This window comes from Ursus arctos, unplaced genomic scaffold (assembly GCF_023065955.2).
Source record: "Ursus arctos isolate Adak ecotype North America unplaced genomic scaffold, UrsArc2.0 scaffold_16, whole genome shotgun sequence".
Classification (NCBI taxonomy): Eukaryota; Metazoa; Chordata; class Mammalia; order Carnivora; family Ursidae; genus Ursus; species Ursus arctos.
In genome coordinates, this window is record NW_026622830.1 from 14,376,238 (window position 1) to 14,392,232 (window position 15,995).

The 15,995-nt window shown below is 45.6% G+C and overlaps 1 protein-coding gene across 3 annotated transcripts in view; it reads left to right on the top strand.

Annotated features, from left to right (window-relative positions):
• Positions 1-14,573, top strand: part of NCOA5 (nuclear receptor coactivator 5) — a 29,916-nt gene extending 15,343 nt beyond the window's left edge. For 2 of the 3 annotated variants that reach the window (XM_026503637.4, XM_026503638.4), the window contains 6 exons: positions 5,270-5,596; positions 6,997-7,133; positions 8,143-8,269; positions 10,074-10,273; positions 11,841-12,161; positions 12,623-14,573. In XM_026503637.4, coding sequence (XP_026359422.1) covers positions 5,270-5,596; positions 6,997-7,133; positions 8,143-8,269; positions 10,074-10,273; positions 11,841-12,161; positions 12,623-13,212 — 1,702 coding nt within the window. In that variant the 3' untranslated portion in view covers positions 13,213-14,573. Of the gene's footprint in view, positions 1-5,269; positions 5,597-6,996; positions 7,134-8,142; positions 8,270-10,073; positions 10,274-11,840; positions 12,185-12,622 lie in introns of all 3 variants that reach the window. The other variant, XM_026503639.4, reaches the window with a different exon arrangement.
• Positions 14,574-15,995: the final 1,422 nt, after the last annotated feature.

Genomic DNA, 15,995 nt, shown 5'->3' on the forward strand with positions numbered 1-15,995 from the left:
TTCTATCTTCAGCTCAACACCCTGGCAATCCGGATCTTGGAGCATACCCCTACACAGATGTGGCCTCCAAGTGAGACTCTATTTCCTACACCTTCCTGTCTGACATTAAAAAGAGCAAATAGAACTAATTTGTCTACATCAAAAGCTCTGCAGAGAATTTTCCCCGTGTATTTGTTAAAGATGTTAGGCTTGGTGCCTCTTTGGTGAAAGTCACTGGGGATTGACTCATCAGAAATATCCTAGCTGTAGACAAGTTTCTTATGTGGCTCAAGATCACTTCTATCTACCGGTACTAATTCCTTTGATAACCACTGTTCCTCGGGTATGAGACAGCGCTAGCTCTAGGTGGGCCTCACAAGTTAAGATTCCAGGCTGTGATTACCTCCACACTAACACTTGAAGAACAGCCGTCGGTTCTCAAAAGTGCCACCTCTACCAACAGAAAAGTCCTATTTGTGCTTGAGAAAATCATCAGCGTGCTTCCTAGGGAGAAGCATGGACACTTACAAAATTTGGATCTGTGAAGTGTGATACCTCATTGCACCCCATATCCTACCAGCACCTAATGGCAAAATTCTGCACAAGTCTGTTGTCTCTGTTTCTCACAGTAGCACATGGAGCCATCATGGTGGGGGATCAACATCACACAGCAGCCAGCCACTTTAGATCATGATATTTGTGGACAGTATCTGTGACAGAACAGAAGTACCAACAGCTATTGAAGGTTTTTTTTTCAGGAGGGGGGGGGAAAGCTGGCCCTTCCAAGGAAAATATTCCAGTGAATGGAAAGGAGATGCTGACAAAAAAGGACAGAGGCCTTCCTGCCTGACATTCTGTAGAGCCAAGGCCAAAGAACACCATCCTGGGCTTGAAGTTTCAGTCTCTGGAGGAGGAGGAGCTCAAAGTCCATCACAGACTTCCAAGACGATCATCTGTCAGTTCTTACTCTGTAGGCTCTCAAACGCCTCGTGCTCTGCACATGTCTGGTCCCCGGAAGAGAAGCTGTTCTGCCAGAAGCACATCACTTACCACCTGAGCCGTGGCTTTTCCCTTCACCCACCCTTCTCTTACCTCTCAAATGTTTCCAAATGATATGACTGTATTTCTCTCAAGGCAAAGAGCATTTGGCTTTTTCCCCCCAGCTGAATAGATGAGAAATTTATAACAATTCTAGTGATGTTTGTCATCTGCCTTCCGTTTGTGGACTCCAGTGCTGAAATTTATTTAACTGGTTCAGTTTAAAAGGTTCAGTTTCTTTTTAACTTCTAGTGACCTGGTACCTGAGGGTACACTGCATTGGGTCTCCCGTAAAACACTCTCGTGCCATGGGATGAAATTGTGAACCGTATTATGCTCCAGAAACTTGCTTTTAACCCACTTGTTACCTAAGGTCAAGCATCTCATTCAGAGTCTTCCTCCTTGTGCACTCTGAATCCTGCACCCTGTACCTCCCTTTTGTTAGCTGGTTCTTGTTTTGAGAAAGATGTTGGGGCCAGCAGCAGGAGCCCTTCTGTTCTGAGGAGATCTTTGTTTGGGTCCTAAAGTGAACCTAAAAGGTTTTTTGTTTTTGTCTCTAGAAGAACAGCTTCTGCCATACTGCTCATCTTTTGGAGAAAGGAGACAAGCTTTGCCTTTTCATATTATTATCTTCTCTGTTCCTACTTCCACCGTTCCTTTGGTCTTTCCCCCTTGTGAATATCACCTTTTCTACATTTTACCCAGAAGGCAATTGAGGGAATTGGTAGTTTTGTTGCACATGGACTTTAGATTCATTGAGGGAAAGGGAATGCTTGCCTTCTCACACTGGAAGCATGAACCGAGACTTTGGGAATCTAGGGTTATGGTCAGCCTCCAGGGATGGACTCTTAACAGGTAAGTAAGGTATTTCAGTGGATTCAAAAGAATGAGAACAATATGGCATTCGTAATCATCCTGAGGCTGTGAATAATGCGCTGTGACTCGGTGTTCTTAGCCATATCCCCATCCCTCATTTCCACCACCCGAAGGCTTTGTGTGTGGTCTGTGGTCTTATCAGGTTCATGGTATCTCTCATCCCTGACTGCCAAGAACACTTGAAATCTGATTCTACCTCTAACGACTACTTCTGACTTCTCCCCAAGGCAGGTTTATCTGCCAGTCATTAGTCCAAAAATACTTAGAGTTGTCTCTTCCCATAGGATCCTGACTGCTTGCCCACATTATATACTGTATCAAATGTTACACATGTGAGGAAGATTATATGACATAATAAGAAAAAACAAAGAATCTTGGCTAGTCTGCACTTTAATAGGAAAAATGTTTAGCGCCTCCTCATTTATTTCTTTTTTTTAAAGATTTTTTATTTATTTATTTGACAGAGATAGAGACAGCCAGTGAGAGAGGGAACACAAGCAGGGGGAGTGGGAGAGGAAGAAGCAGGCTCACAGCAGAGGAGCCTGACGTGGGGCTCGATCCCATAACACCGGGATCACGCCCTGAGCCGAAGGCAGACGCTTTAACCGCTGTGCCACCCAGGCGCCCCTAGCGCCTCCTCATTTAAACTCTCTGATCTCCCATATGATTGCTCCCACAAATCAAGAGTACTTGTGAGCCTTAAAATATATGACAAGGACTTTTCATAGATGCAGAATTGGCATTTAAATTATTTTTGCTGTGCCCATGTGGATGAAGTAAAATTGAGGCTTTCCCCCAGGCTTGATGGCATTGTGATGGCCGCCTAATATGGGTAATCATGGTAGATGATAAAAGTTTAAGCAAGATATGACACCTGCTCATAAGAGGCTTATAGTTTGGTTGAATAATTCGATTCATTAAACATTTACTGAACTCCATGCTGTTGTCCTAGGGATCCAAAGACTTCAGGAGAGCTTACTCTTGAGTAGAGAAGCCATGTAAAGAGATAATTACGGAACTGTGTGATAAGTGCAGTGATAGAAATACGTACAGATGCAGGAGCATCTGCTGCATGCCAGACATTATAAACCTACATAGTGGGTTTATAGTGGAGAGTCAAGCTGACAGTCCTTGTCCTCATAGGCTCACAGTCTAGTAGAGCAGACAGATGTTATACACAAGTAAATAGGTATGTCAAATTGTGATAAATGACAAGTAAAAACAGGGCTGTGAGAAAATGTGGCCAGGATTTAAGGGCAGAAAATAAACTTTTAGACTCTTAGAATCAGGGGTAAGAGACACATATGCTGAGACATAGAGAATGAGTATGGATCTGTTCTTGCTGCTCAAGTAGAGGCATCAGGAAAAGCCTCGGCTAGTTACAGCGGAAAGGCCAGCGTGGCAAGATAGTGGTGAACTTCAGAGGGGAGGGGGTGAGGTTGGAGAAGACAGGACCATGCAGCACCTGACTAGCCTTACTGGAGATTTTGGATTGAATTCTGAAAACTGTGGGAAACCAGTGAAAGATTTTTTTATATGTATGTGAGAGATTACTCTAGAATAATACGGAGAAAGATTAGAAAAGAGGCGAGAGCAGAAACGGGGGAAGTCTTTCCCCATGGTAGAAGTCTCTTGCTATGGTTTTAGGGAAAGGTCATTATGGGTTGGCCTTCAGCAGTACTAACGGAAATAAAGAAACATGGACAGAAGTGATACTAATTACAGAGAAAGAATGAACAGAATTTGAAAATGTGATTGAAGAGCGGATGGGGCTTTGGAAAAGATGACATTCACTTTCCTGGCTTGAGCAACTGAGTAGGTAGGTGTGCCATTTATTGAGATGGAAAGGGCTGGAGGAGGAGCATATTTGTTGGGGAAGTTCAAGAGTTCAGGGCAGATTTTATGGAGGTGGTAATCCTTAAAGTAGGTCAAACAAGAAGACACTGTTGTGAAAAGGTAAATATCAGATAGAGATGAGTAATAGAAACAGTAAGTGCTCTAGGAGCTGAGCAGCAGGAAAGATCAACAGTTATTAGGGATATTAGAGAAGATCTCTTCGAAGATTTGGGACATGAACTTTCCTATGAGGATTGGGTGATACTTGCATTAGTGCAGGAAAAATATTCTAAGTTGAAAAACCCTGTGAACAGAAATCCTGAAGCAGATAGGATCATGTGAGTTAAGTCATAAGATCAAGGAATGGGGGAGCAGTAGTAGTTGGGAAGGGTCCAGATTTGTTAGGGAGGGGTACCTAGAAATGTGATTGTCAAGCTGCAATTGGTAACAGGTGGAAATTTGAATGGTTAATGTTTATGTGTTGAATGAATTGAAATGTGGAAGATTGGTTTTTGGTTTGGTTTGGTTTTGCTTTGTTTTGGAAATTTGTTGGTATCAAGCATAAAAATAAGGGTTTGGATTAAACTTGTGAATCCAGTAGGAATGAAAAAGAAAAGTGAACAGGATTCAAGTGACTTAATGGGGAAAGGAAAGGAAGAATCAACGTTAGCTTTCAAGAACTTAAACCTTGGTAACTAGGAAGATGATTTTCGGCAGAAGTGAAAAAGTCAGGAATGGGACTAAAAAGTGGGTTGAATAAGTTTAATTTTAGATATGTTGAGGTTTAGTTTCCAATGGGATGGAATATTTCATGAAGAATATTGAATGAAAGCAGCCCAAACTTGTCTGTTCAAAAAAAAAGAAAAAACGGGTTCTGCATTAAACTCAGATTGAGAAAGACCACTACTCAATAACTAGGTTGAGAAGACAGAGAGGCTGAGTGTTCTTATACTTTACTGTGTGTGTCATATTGTACTTTTTCTTTTTTTTCCCTTAATTTGATAATCCTGCTAGATATTTTAAGTGAGGTTTTCTGTACTTCGCAACAACGATGATCACTGTTACTTTGTATGAGATTGTGCATTTGCTCCTTTTTTTTCTTCATGAGTCTTGTCCCTTACTGGTCCCTCCAACTTTCCCCCCTTTTAAAATCTCTTTCAAACATGTTTGGTGGGAGAAAACAGGTTCTAGGGGAAAGATACTTCCACTTTGAAAACCTGTAGAGATTGAGATGATAGCGTGGCATGCGTGAAGAATACCGTTACTCCCTGACAAATATTGTGACCCCAGTCAAAACCTTTGGCTTTGGGTCATACATTCTTCTTTTGATGTCCTAATCTTTTGGGATCCTGGAACCTACTAGTCTTTATTTGCTGACCAGATGGATGACTGTCTAAAATTTTAGTCATGTTCTCACTGTTTGGCTGCCGTGGTTTAGGGAAAAATGCTTGGAGAGGGTGGGGACTTCCTCCAATAAAGAGCTGAAGGGTTGGCTACCTTCAATTTCTTTGTCTTAGCTCCTCCTTGCTACCTCCCACAGAGATCCATATGGCTTTGGAGACGGTCGAGATACAAGACGTGATAGATCCCCAATCCGAGGAAGTCCAAGGAGAGAGCCCAGGGATGGCAGAAATGGCCGGGATGCCCGTGATAGCAGAGCCATGCGAGACCCCCGAGACTTGCGGGACCACAGAGATAGCAGAGACATTCGGGATCACAGAGACAGCAGAAGTATGCGTGATGCTCGGGACATGAGAGACCTTAGAGACTTTCGTGATCTAAGAGACTCTAGGGATTTTCGAGATCACCGGGACCCCATGTACGACAGATACAGAGATATGAGAGATTCCCGAGAGCCCATGTACAGGTACATATACAGCTATCTGCTTGGATTTTTGTTGGTTTTTTTATGACAGTCTTTTTTATGGGTGTTCTGCTGAACTAATTGAAGGCTCTGTAAGGGCAGTGACTTTATCAGCCTTATATGTCCGATGTCTAGCAAGTGGCAGATGTGCTACTCAATAAATATTTGCTGCATGTGTGAATGTTTGATGAATTATGCTTAGCGAATGAATCTGGATCTCTCCATGTGACCTGTGAAAGGCAGCATTGTGCAAATGGGAAAAAAAGATGGAATTGTTTTGGCAGTGCAGAAACAGGGAAAATGTACACATGGCCAGTAGGTCCGGAAAAAAACACTCGGCATCACTAGTCAAAAGGAAAATGCAAATCAAAGCCCCAGTGGGCTACCCCGTCATACCTGCTAGGTTGGCTGTAATCATTTATTAAGGAAAACAACAAAAGAAAGTAACAAGTATTGGCAAGGTATGGAGAGAAAGAACCCTCATACATTGTTGGTAGTCATGTAAAATAGTGTGGCTGCTGTGAAGAATGGTTGGTGGGAGGTTCCTCAAAACATTAAATGCAGCAGAATTACTCGGACCCATCAGTTCCACTCCCCGGTATACACCCAAGAGAACTGAAAAGAGGGACTCAAACAGATACTTGTATGTAAATGTGCATAGCAGCACTCTTCACAGTAGCTGAAAGGTGGACAAAACCCAAATGTCCATCAAAAGATGAATGAATAAAAAAAGTGATACATCCACACAGTAGACTATTATTCAGCCATAAAATGGAAGGTAATTCTGACACCTGCTACACCAAGGATGGACTTTGAAAACATAATGCTAAATGAAATAACCCAGACAGACTCAAAAGAACAAATACTGTATAATTCCACTGACATGAAATATCTAGAGAAGGCAAATTCATGGAGACAGAAAATAGATTAGCGGTTACAGGGAGGGAAGTGAAGAGTTCCTGATTGAAGGGTACAGAGTTTCTGTTTTGGGTGTTCCATTCAAGGTGATGAGAAATTTATTTGTGTATTTAAATGAAGTATTTATATGTATGTATGTATTTTAAACCATAGTTTTTTTAAAAAACACAGGCAAAGGAGATGGGGAAGCATCAAAATTAATATCAGTAGTTATGATCAGTTATTTTGCATTTACTTTAAGCCAAGGACTGTTCAGAGAGCTTTCTGCACATCCCCCCAGTCATTTTGCGAAGCAGGCTAACATCGCCACAGCCACAGAGCTGCTAAGCGGTGAATCTCAGAAACAAACCTCATTTGTCTAATTCCAAAGTCCTGCCTTACTGTGCTGCTTCCTCACAGAGGAGTGGGTGTTGAAGAATTCTCTGTATCTGAGTTTTGCAGCATAAGTGAGTTTCAACTTTGTGCGAATCTCTTTCACTTTTCAGGAGAGAAAGCTCTTATGACCGATACCTGCGAATGGATGACTATTGCAGGAGGAAGGAGGACGCTTACTTTGACCGCTACAGAGATAGTTTTGATGGACGAGGCCCTCCAGGCCCAGAAACTCAGTCTCGTGCAAAAGGTAAAGCAGCAGTTTATTTCTGTTACTAGTGAAAGACTTGACAAATGAAACAGAAAACATAAAACCAACTGGAAAGGGACTAATGTCTTGATGAAGCAGTCCACAAAAAGAAGAAATACAAATACCCTGCTAATATGTAGGGAAATTCAGCTTGAAAATTATTTATAAAATGCAAATTAATACCGTCATCTGGTTTAGTCATGTAACAAGAAGAAATGATTATGAGATTCCAGCAGTAAGAAATGAACAAAAGATTGGAGCTAAAGAGGGTTAAGTGCTTGCTTTTTGCCTGTTAACAAAATAACTACAACTGTTTACACTGTCTGTGCATCATGTGGGTTTTCTGTTTTATATAGAATTTTCATCTAACAGTATCTCTTTTTTAGATAAAGACGAACATTTTTTTCAAAGCCTCATTTTTCTCAGTACATCTTTAAAGACTTCTTAAATTATTTCATAGTTGAATGAAGAATCTCATTTTTAATTTGTAATAAAACTTTACTGAATGATTTCTTTTTTTTTTCAGAACAAATTACAAATACCTGTCAATAAGGGTCTTCAATAGTTGTCCTCAAAGTATAAATTAGAATAATAACAAAATACCATCTTTTACCTACCAATTTGGCAGGAATTTTCAAAAATGAGAATACCCAGTGTTGACTAAGATGTGGAGAAATAGCACTGGGTGATTCACCCCTGTGAAGGAATAAGTCAGGAACAGCCTCTCTAGAGTAACAGCCTCGGTGTAGTGTGTATCAGATGACACACTAAAGTGCCCATGCCCTCTAATCCAACCATTCCATTTCAGTGAATTTATAATAGTAAGAAACAATAATACTGGCTATTTTTAGGAGGTAGTCCAGAAGAGTAATTCAGAGAGAGAGTATGTGTATGTTATGACCTTGGCCTACAAGTAGTTTGGGATTCACAATAGTCACAAAATAAATGTGACTTATTTTTATAGAAAGTCACAGTCCATATTTCAGTTTTCCTTGTTGGTGTCTTACAGAGCGTTTGAAACGTGAGGAACGGCGTAGAGAAGAACTTTATCGTCAATATTTTGAGGAAATCCAGAGACGTTTTGATGCTGAGAGACCTGTTGATTGTTCAGTGATTGTGGTCAACAAGCAGACTAAGTAAGAATCCTTTGGCTATTTCTCCTGAGTAAGGAGAAAGTTCAGAAGAGAAATTAATTAAGACTTCCTTTGGCAGCTCTACCCACTGAATTTGGGCTGTGTGTTCTAGCATTGCTCTCCTGTGTTTAGCCAGAGTTTTGTCAGTTGTGGCTTGACAAAAAAGCCCTTGCAAACTGGCTTAGGCCCCAAAGGGAAATTTTCAGTTTGCTTGACTGGGAACTTTGGGTATGGCCACATCCTGGGTCAAACCATGTCATCAAGACTTGGTCTCTGTGTCACCTTCATTCTCAGGCGTGCTTTCTACTTGAAAAGGCAGAAGGGCACTGACCCTAGACGTTTATCTTAGCAGAAGCTTCTTTCCCAGTCCTTCCACCTAAAGGCCTGGAATTATTTCTCGCTGGACTGATCCCTGAGCCAGCAGCATTGTGTTGACTGACGAGGGCTGGGTTATGTACCCATTCCTAGAGCTAAAGGTGGAATGAGGCCTGTGGAATCATGTGGACTGCGTAGAAGGGTGCTTTCCCAAAGGAAGATGGAAGAGGGACTATATGGTGGTCATGCAGAGCAGTAGATCCCCCTTAATGGAAAAACCCCAAGTCCCCAGTGCTTTGGGAGGCACGTGTCTCTGCATTTGTCAGCCAAGCCTTCTTTGTGAAGGTGCATGATCTTGCAGAACTGTTAAGAGACCATTCTGGCCAATCCAGAGTTCACAGTACCTTTTTGCGCGCCTGTTTTCACCTTTCCTGAAGACTGAGCGGAAAGGCTGAAGGGATCATAGCAGCATGCAGGCTTGGCACTAGCTGTGTTCCCTTTCCCCAGGTGGTTAGCAAATAACTTCATGTGTTTTCTAGCAGTTTGGGGTTAAAGAGCTAATTTCAAGGCAGAGACTAGGGAAATAGGTGTTGAGACACCAAGCAGCAGGCAGAGTTCCCAGGCTCTGGGCTGCCTTGTTTAGAAATAGATACTGCTTTAACTGTAGATAGCTTTTTTTTCCTGACACGTGAGAATAGCTGTCGTTCTCTGAGCACCTACTCTACCACCCTTTGCTAGGCGCTTTACTTAAATTATTTTTAATCTCACACTCATCATGTTACGTGTATATTCATTCAGTTCATCTCTTTTACATATGGCGAAGCTAGGTACTGGGGCTGTAATTGTGAGTATGCACGCAGGGCCCCTTCCTTTCGTGGAGCTTACAGCCTAGTCAGGCAGATGACAAAAATGGATATATTGGTGATGAGCCCTAGGAGAAGAAATACATCAAGGATCTAATTTAGGTTGGAGAGAAGGTCAAGGGAATGACATGAACTGAGCCATATCTTCCTGTTCTATTGGTAAAGAAACAAGTTTGTAAGAGGTTAAGGAATTTGCTTAAATCTTCACAGATTTGTAAGTAAATGATAAGGCTGGTATCCAGACTTATCTCTGTAGCATTAAAGCCCATGGTTTTTTTCCATTATATTATGCAGCCGCCCCAAAGACAGATACATGCCAAAGTCTTAGGCAGCAGGATGGTGTCTAAGGAAGGACCACTGGACTACAGGACCAAGAGAAGGACCTGGGTACTAAGTACTGTGCTGTTGGCAACTTACGTGTGACCATTCTGAGCTAGTCATAACCATTCTGAACTAGTAAAAGAGAAGGTATTGGTCTAGATTCTTGGAGCCTGAAGAGAGCACTAGGGAGACACTGGATACACTAAGATTTGAACTCCCCTTAGGAGCACACACTGTAGCTGGAGTGCAGCAATGTACAGACTGAGTGTTGGTCAGGGAGTACTACCTGGATACTGTTTGTTTTACAGAGATTATGCTGAATCTGTGGGGCGGAAGGTACGAGACCTAGGCATGGTAGTAGACTTGATCTTCCTCAACACAGAGGTGTCACTGTCACAAGCCTTGGAGGATGTTAGCAGGGGTGGATCTCCTTTTGCTATCGTCATCACCCAGCAGCACCAGATTCACCGTTCCTGCACAGTCAACATCATGTTTGGAACCCCACAAGGTACAGAGGCCTGAGTGGGTCAGATTTCCAGAGGCAGTCATTAATTCTTTCTTTCTTTCTTTCTTTTCTTAAAGATTTTATTTCTTTATTTGACAGAGAGAATGCAAAGCGAGAGAGAGAGAGCACGCACGCCCACGCACAAGTAGGGGGAGGGGCAGAGGGAGAAGCAGTCTCCCCAATGAGCAGGGAGCCCGATGTGGGGCTCGATCCCAGAACCCCAGGATCATGACCTGAGCCGAAAGCAGACGCTTAACCAGCTGAGCCACCCAGATGCCCCCCATTAATTCTTTTCATGCCTTACTCAGAAGAAGCAGGTTTGGGCAAATGACTTATTGGTCAGCTCAAAAATGGCAGGGCCCTTTTCTAAGCACACTGGAGGAGATTTGCACGGTCACTTTCTTGTCCGATACTTTCAGTGGATACGGTTCTGGGCCTGCTGTATAGAAGACGTGTTTAGCCCGTAGGTAGAGACAGTGGGATGCTGGCGGATATTGAACAACTAGTTCTGGGGAGGGGGCAGGAGGCAGTGTGGTTTACAGCATTTGCTGATCGCCATGGTGTAAATGCTCCCACTGTGTCCTATTTCAAGCCACCAACATGAAGTCACTTCAGAAGAGATGCCACCATCGGCTCTCGCCCTGAAAACAGGTGCTGGCGCATCTCTGGGGTGCACTGCCCTGAGTGCAGTATAGTCCTGGCTCTCACCAGACTTCGTGATAAGGGACAGAGAACACAGCAGGCGATGAGGATACTATCTGCAAGTGTGCTGGAGAAGTAGAAGGGGCAGGAGAGCAGGGAGGAGGCCCTGGAAGTCCTCGAAGCCCTTCCCTGGAGTCGCTTTTAGCACTTCGCACTCAGAATGTTGGGACTCGGCCAACTGATGTCCTGGTCGTTGCTCCTCCGGTGCAGACTTTTCCCTTTTCCCGCCACACACGGAATCTCTTTGCCTGACAGTTGGACCCATAATCATAAGCTACATAAGGCTTTCCGCCAGGTCATTTGGTCGTTTGTCTTTCTGAGGAATAGTTCTCAGGATGTGTGAGGACATTTATGTAAAGTTCTGAGGCTTCTCACCCCCCATAAGTCATGTTGCCCACAAGCGAGGAGAGGAGGTTATTTAGGGTTACATTTGATCTTAGTCCATGACCTTCGAACTGGTGAATTCACAAACAGTAGGCCGGCTCTATCCCCAGCATCCCAGTGGAGAGCCAGGCTTTACAGAAGGCCTTTTTTGGCCCCCTGCGGCCTGCCTCCCATGGTTATTCCCTATGTGGTCTTTTTGAATCTGCGGGAGACTATCATGTTTCTTTGATTTTTGCTACAAGTCTGTGATCTAGGAATTCCCCCAAAGAACCAGCTCTGTGAGAGGTGTGTGTTCCCCACCAAAGAAATCTATTCACTTATCTTCCCAGCCTTTATCTCCGCCCCCCCCCCCCCATCCCAAGGCTTTTTGTCACCAAAATGGTTTTCTTGTGGGTTTGAGGATAGGAAAGGCCTGGTAGAGTCCAGCAGGTGGGCACTCCGGTGTGTCAGGGGAGAAAATAACTCCTGTCGTTCTCTCCTGTAGAGCATCGCAACATGCCCCAGGCAGACGCCATGGTGCTGGTGGCCCGAAATTATGAGCGCTACAAGAACGAGTGTCGGGAGAAGGAACGTGAGGAGATTGCCAGACAGGCAGCCAAGATGGCCGATGAAGCCATCCTGCAAGAAAGGGAGCGCGGAGGCCCCGAGGAAGGGGTGCGCGGGGGGCACCCTCCGGCCATCCAAAGCCTCCTCAACCTCCTGGCAGATAATAGGTACCTCACTGCCGAGGAGACCGACAAGATCATCGACTACCTGCGAGAGCGGAAGGAGCGCCTCATGAGGAGCAGCGCCGACTCTCTGCCTGGTGAGCTACGTGGCAGGGCCGAGGTGAAGTTCTGACTCTGCATTTCTCTAACCCCCAGGCTCTGTTGGGAGGGTGGCAGGCCCAGGCTCTTTGAGGGGTAAGGGGAGCGAGCCCACGCCCTGGGTTCTCCCACGGGCTGTCCTTGCTGATGTAATGATAACTTAAGATTTGGGTACTGATTTCCAGTCCCTGTAGCGAACGTGGTGATGGGTGGGCTGGGGTTGCTGGCCACCTGGTAACGCAGATGGATGATGCCCTTTTGTCCTTAAGTTGTTCTCTGGGGCACCCAAGCTGTTTCCTGGAGACAGCACATACCGTGAAGTAGCTCCCTGGGAGATTGATGTTATAGTCTGTGCATTATGTGATTGATGTGATCAGTGATTGTTGTTCTTCCCTGGCTGCTAAGCCGCCTGCCCACGGAGGGTACTTTCAACTGCATACCTCCGCCTTCTGTCTTTTAGGCCCGATTTCCCGCCAACCACTCGGGGCGACCTCGGGTGCCTCGCTGAAGACACAGCCAAGCTCCCAACCGCTCCAGAGCGGCCAAGTGCTCCCCTCTGCTACACCCAATCCAGCTGCACCCCCCACCTCCCAGCAAGAGCTTCAGGCCAAAATCCTCAGCCTCTTCAATAGTGGTACGGTTATGGCCAATAGCAGCTCTGCGTCCCCCTCAGTTGTTGCCGGAAACACCCAGAACCAGAATTTTTCCACAGCACCGAACAGCCAGCCTCAGCAAAGATCACAGGCCTCTGGCAATCAGCCTCCAAACATTTTGGGACAGGCGGGATCTGCTCGGAACATGGGCCCCAGGCCTGGGGCTCCTTCCCAAGGGCTCTTTGGCCAACCTTCCAGTCGCCTGGCATCTGCCAGCAACATGGTTAGCCAGAGGCCTGTGTCTTCCACAGGTATCAACTTTGACAATCCAAGTGTACAGAAGGCTCTGGACACCCTGATCCAGAGTGGCCCTGCTCTCTCCCACCTGGTTAGCCAAACCACAGCACAGGTGGGGCGGCCCCCGGCCCCGATGGGATCTTATCAGAGGCATTACTGAGGCTCAGTCTCTCAACTGTCCCCAGTCCCGTCATCCCCTGGCCTCCCACCTACTGCGTTCAGATAGAGTTATTTGGAAGATGTTCTCTGCGCCTCTCCAGGTCTACATCGAATGTTTCTACCACCTGCTCTCTCTTCTGCCCAAGGCTGTGTTGCTTATTCCTTCCAGAGTCAGAGTTTATACTGCATTTGGGGGTGTATCTTTTTCTGTTGTTTCTGGTTTTTGTTTTGTAGGAAATAAATATCTCTGGGGTCACTTGGGCAGTATAGGTGTCTGAGCTCAATTTGTATGTCACGGGTTTCTCTGGTCTCTCTGTCCGCTGGATCTGGGGGTGGGGGGGGGCAGGAGGAAGCCAAGCCCGATCGGCTGAGTTTGGAACGGCACTTTCGTGTCATTCGCCACCGCCTTTGTTCATTGTGAATCTACCAAGGTGTTCCAGCTTCGCTCAAGCTCCGGTCTGCAGCTCCTGCCTAGGGTTGCAGAGGACCAGCGTGGGCTTGGCCAGCACGGTGCCGTCGTCGTGCCTCCCATCCCACATGTATGGCATCTGCTTGAGGATTCATAGATCAGCTGCTCTGGAGTTGTCGAGAAGTATCCGTGGCAGCCACAGAAGCATGCACTTTTCTGCAGCATCCAGGATTGTTGGTTTAGGGCTTTCTTTTCTTTTCTTTTCTTTTTTTTTTTTTTCTTCATTTCATTGGAGGATCTCCAATGGGCTGAACAGCTCCAGTCACCAGCAGTTCAACAAGAACTGTGAATCTGGACCCTGACCACTCTCACCCCCTTAACATTTCTGTCAGCCTTTCCCTCTCCAGGCCAGTTTCATGGAGGCTCTGAGAAGGCAGCTCCAGACTCTGGCACGGGACACCCATTTCTTTCAGTGATTGTTTTGAGCTTTTGGCTCAGAAATCAGGTTATTTTCATCTGGATTCTTACTCTGTTTTCTGAGAAGCAGGAGGTAGGGACCATTTTGATGTCAGACTTCTGGTAGCTGGACATATCCTTGATACAGGTGGCTGTTGATAACTTTTGAGCCAGAGTGAAATTATTAGAGGGAGGACTTCTGGCTGCTGCTCTAAATGGAGCCAAAGGAAGCTGCCCTCTCCCTAGGGATGGTGCTCGTTAGAGCCCTGTGGATCGCAGTCTCAAGGGGCCGCTGGCAGGGACGAGGGAGCGCAGTGACTTGGCTGAGTCCCTGTCAGTGGCTGAGCAAACAATGATTTCAAAAATTCAAGGTCCCCAGGCGGCAGCGTTTTATGTTCTGACCTGTTTGTGTTATAGAGTGTTTTTTTTCCTCTTTGGAATTCTGTGTTGTTAATAAGATGAGATGATTACTTTTTAATTAAAATGAAAAAGTAAAACCTGTGTTGTCTTTCTGGGGTGTGAGTGTCTGCAGGGGCGTCCCCTCCCAAGGTCAGAAGGTGAGGGTCCCTGATGGAGCCTTGACTGCTTTCGGACTGCCGTGAGGTCTGCCCCCTCTTGTCCTCCTGTGGTCAGGCCTGAAGACCTAACCCTGGGCTTTCCTCATGCATCCCACCTGCTTAGGAGCTGTGATAACAGTGCAGAGCTTCAGAGCGCCGGCTCAGGATGCCGTGTTACACATCCGTGTTCGCGGTACTCAGTGTGGCGGCAGGCTTACCCTCTTACTCGAGGGAAAGAAACCGGGACCCTGAGGAGTCATTGCTGGCCACTAGCCAGGGGAGTGGGGCACTCTTCTGTTTTGATTTCGTCCCCGTTGCCACCCTCTGTTCTGCCCCGTTATGTGAGGAGCTGGCAGAACCACAGAGTCATAGAAGCTGTGGGAGCCTGGAGGAGCGTTGAATAGCCAGACCCGCCAGGCGGGTGCGGCGAAGTGACTGGCACGAGGCCTCCGGTGGGCTGGGGACAGCGCTGAGCCTGACCTGTTGAGTGCTTGTTCTCAGGATGATGGCAGCGCTGTCCACGACAGGGCCCCACAGCTGCCGGAACACAGCCCACGCGGCCAAACCTGGAGGACCAGCCCAGCCCCCTTCTGCCAGTGACAGGGTTTGATGAGGTGGCGAGGCTCCTGAAGAGCCACCCCTCTTCCCACCTACTCACCCTTTCCCCTCGAGTGTCCAAACAACACACCTCAGGCTGTGAAGGGTATAATAAAATTATTTTTATTGCATTTTGTGCAGACGGGAGTCTAAAAAATACAGTAAAAGCTGTAAAGCATTAAATGGGAGCATTCAACAATAAAGGAAAGAACCAACGCGCTCCTTTCCGTATTGGCACAAAGAACACAAGATCAATACTGAGGCAGAATGCAGAATACTGAAACACACTGAAAATTAAAGGCAGGCCTAATAATAGTAATAAATAATCTTGATTTGGTTTGCAACCTCTCCTATTTACAAGGGTTTTCAACTTCATTGCATTGCCCTGCACATAGATCGTCTAAAACAAAAGCAACACTAGTTATCACTACAAGGCTATTGAAATATTGCACTCGGAATAAAAGTCACTTGAATGGACATGAAACATCTAGCTACAATGATTATAAAGATAGTTTGATGAATGACTTGTGATAACATTCATAACAAATATTGCACATGTAGCACAGAAAACTCGGGTTTTATGGGACATTTGTCTTCATCAACGGAAACTTTGCTCTTGCCAACCAGACATTTTGGGCCCAGAGAGTGCAACTTTGGTTCCCTAATTGGTGTTGTTACAGCCCCCTTCCCCTTCTGCCCAGCCCACCACTTTAGCCTGGGATGTTCAGGCCCCCAGGGTTCTCTGAGGGCGGTCTTTAGGAAGAT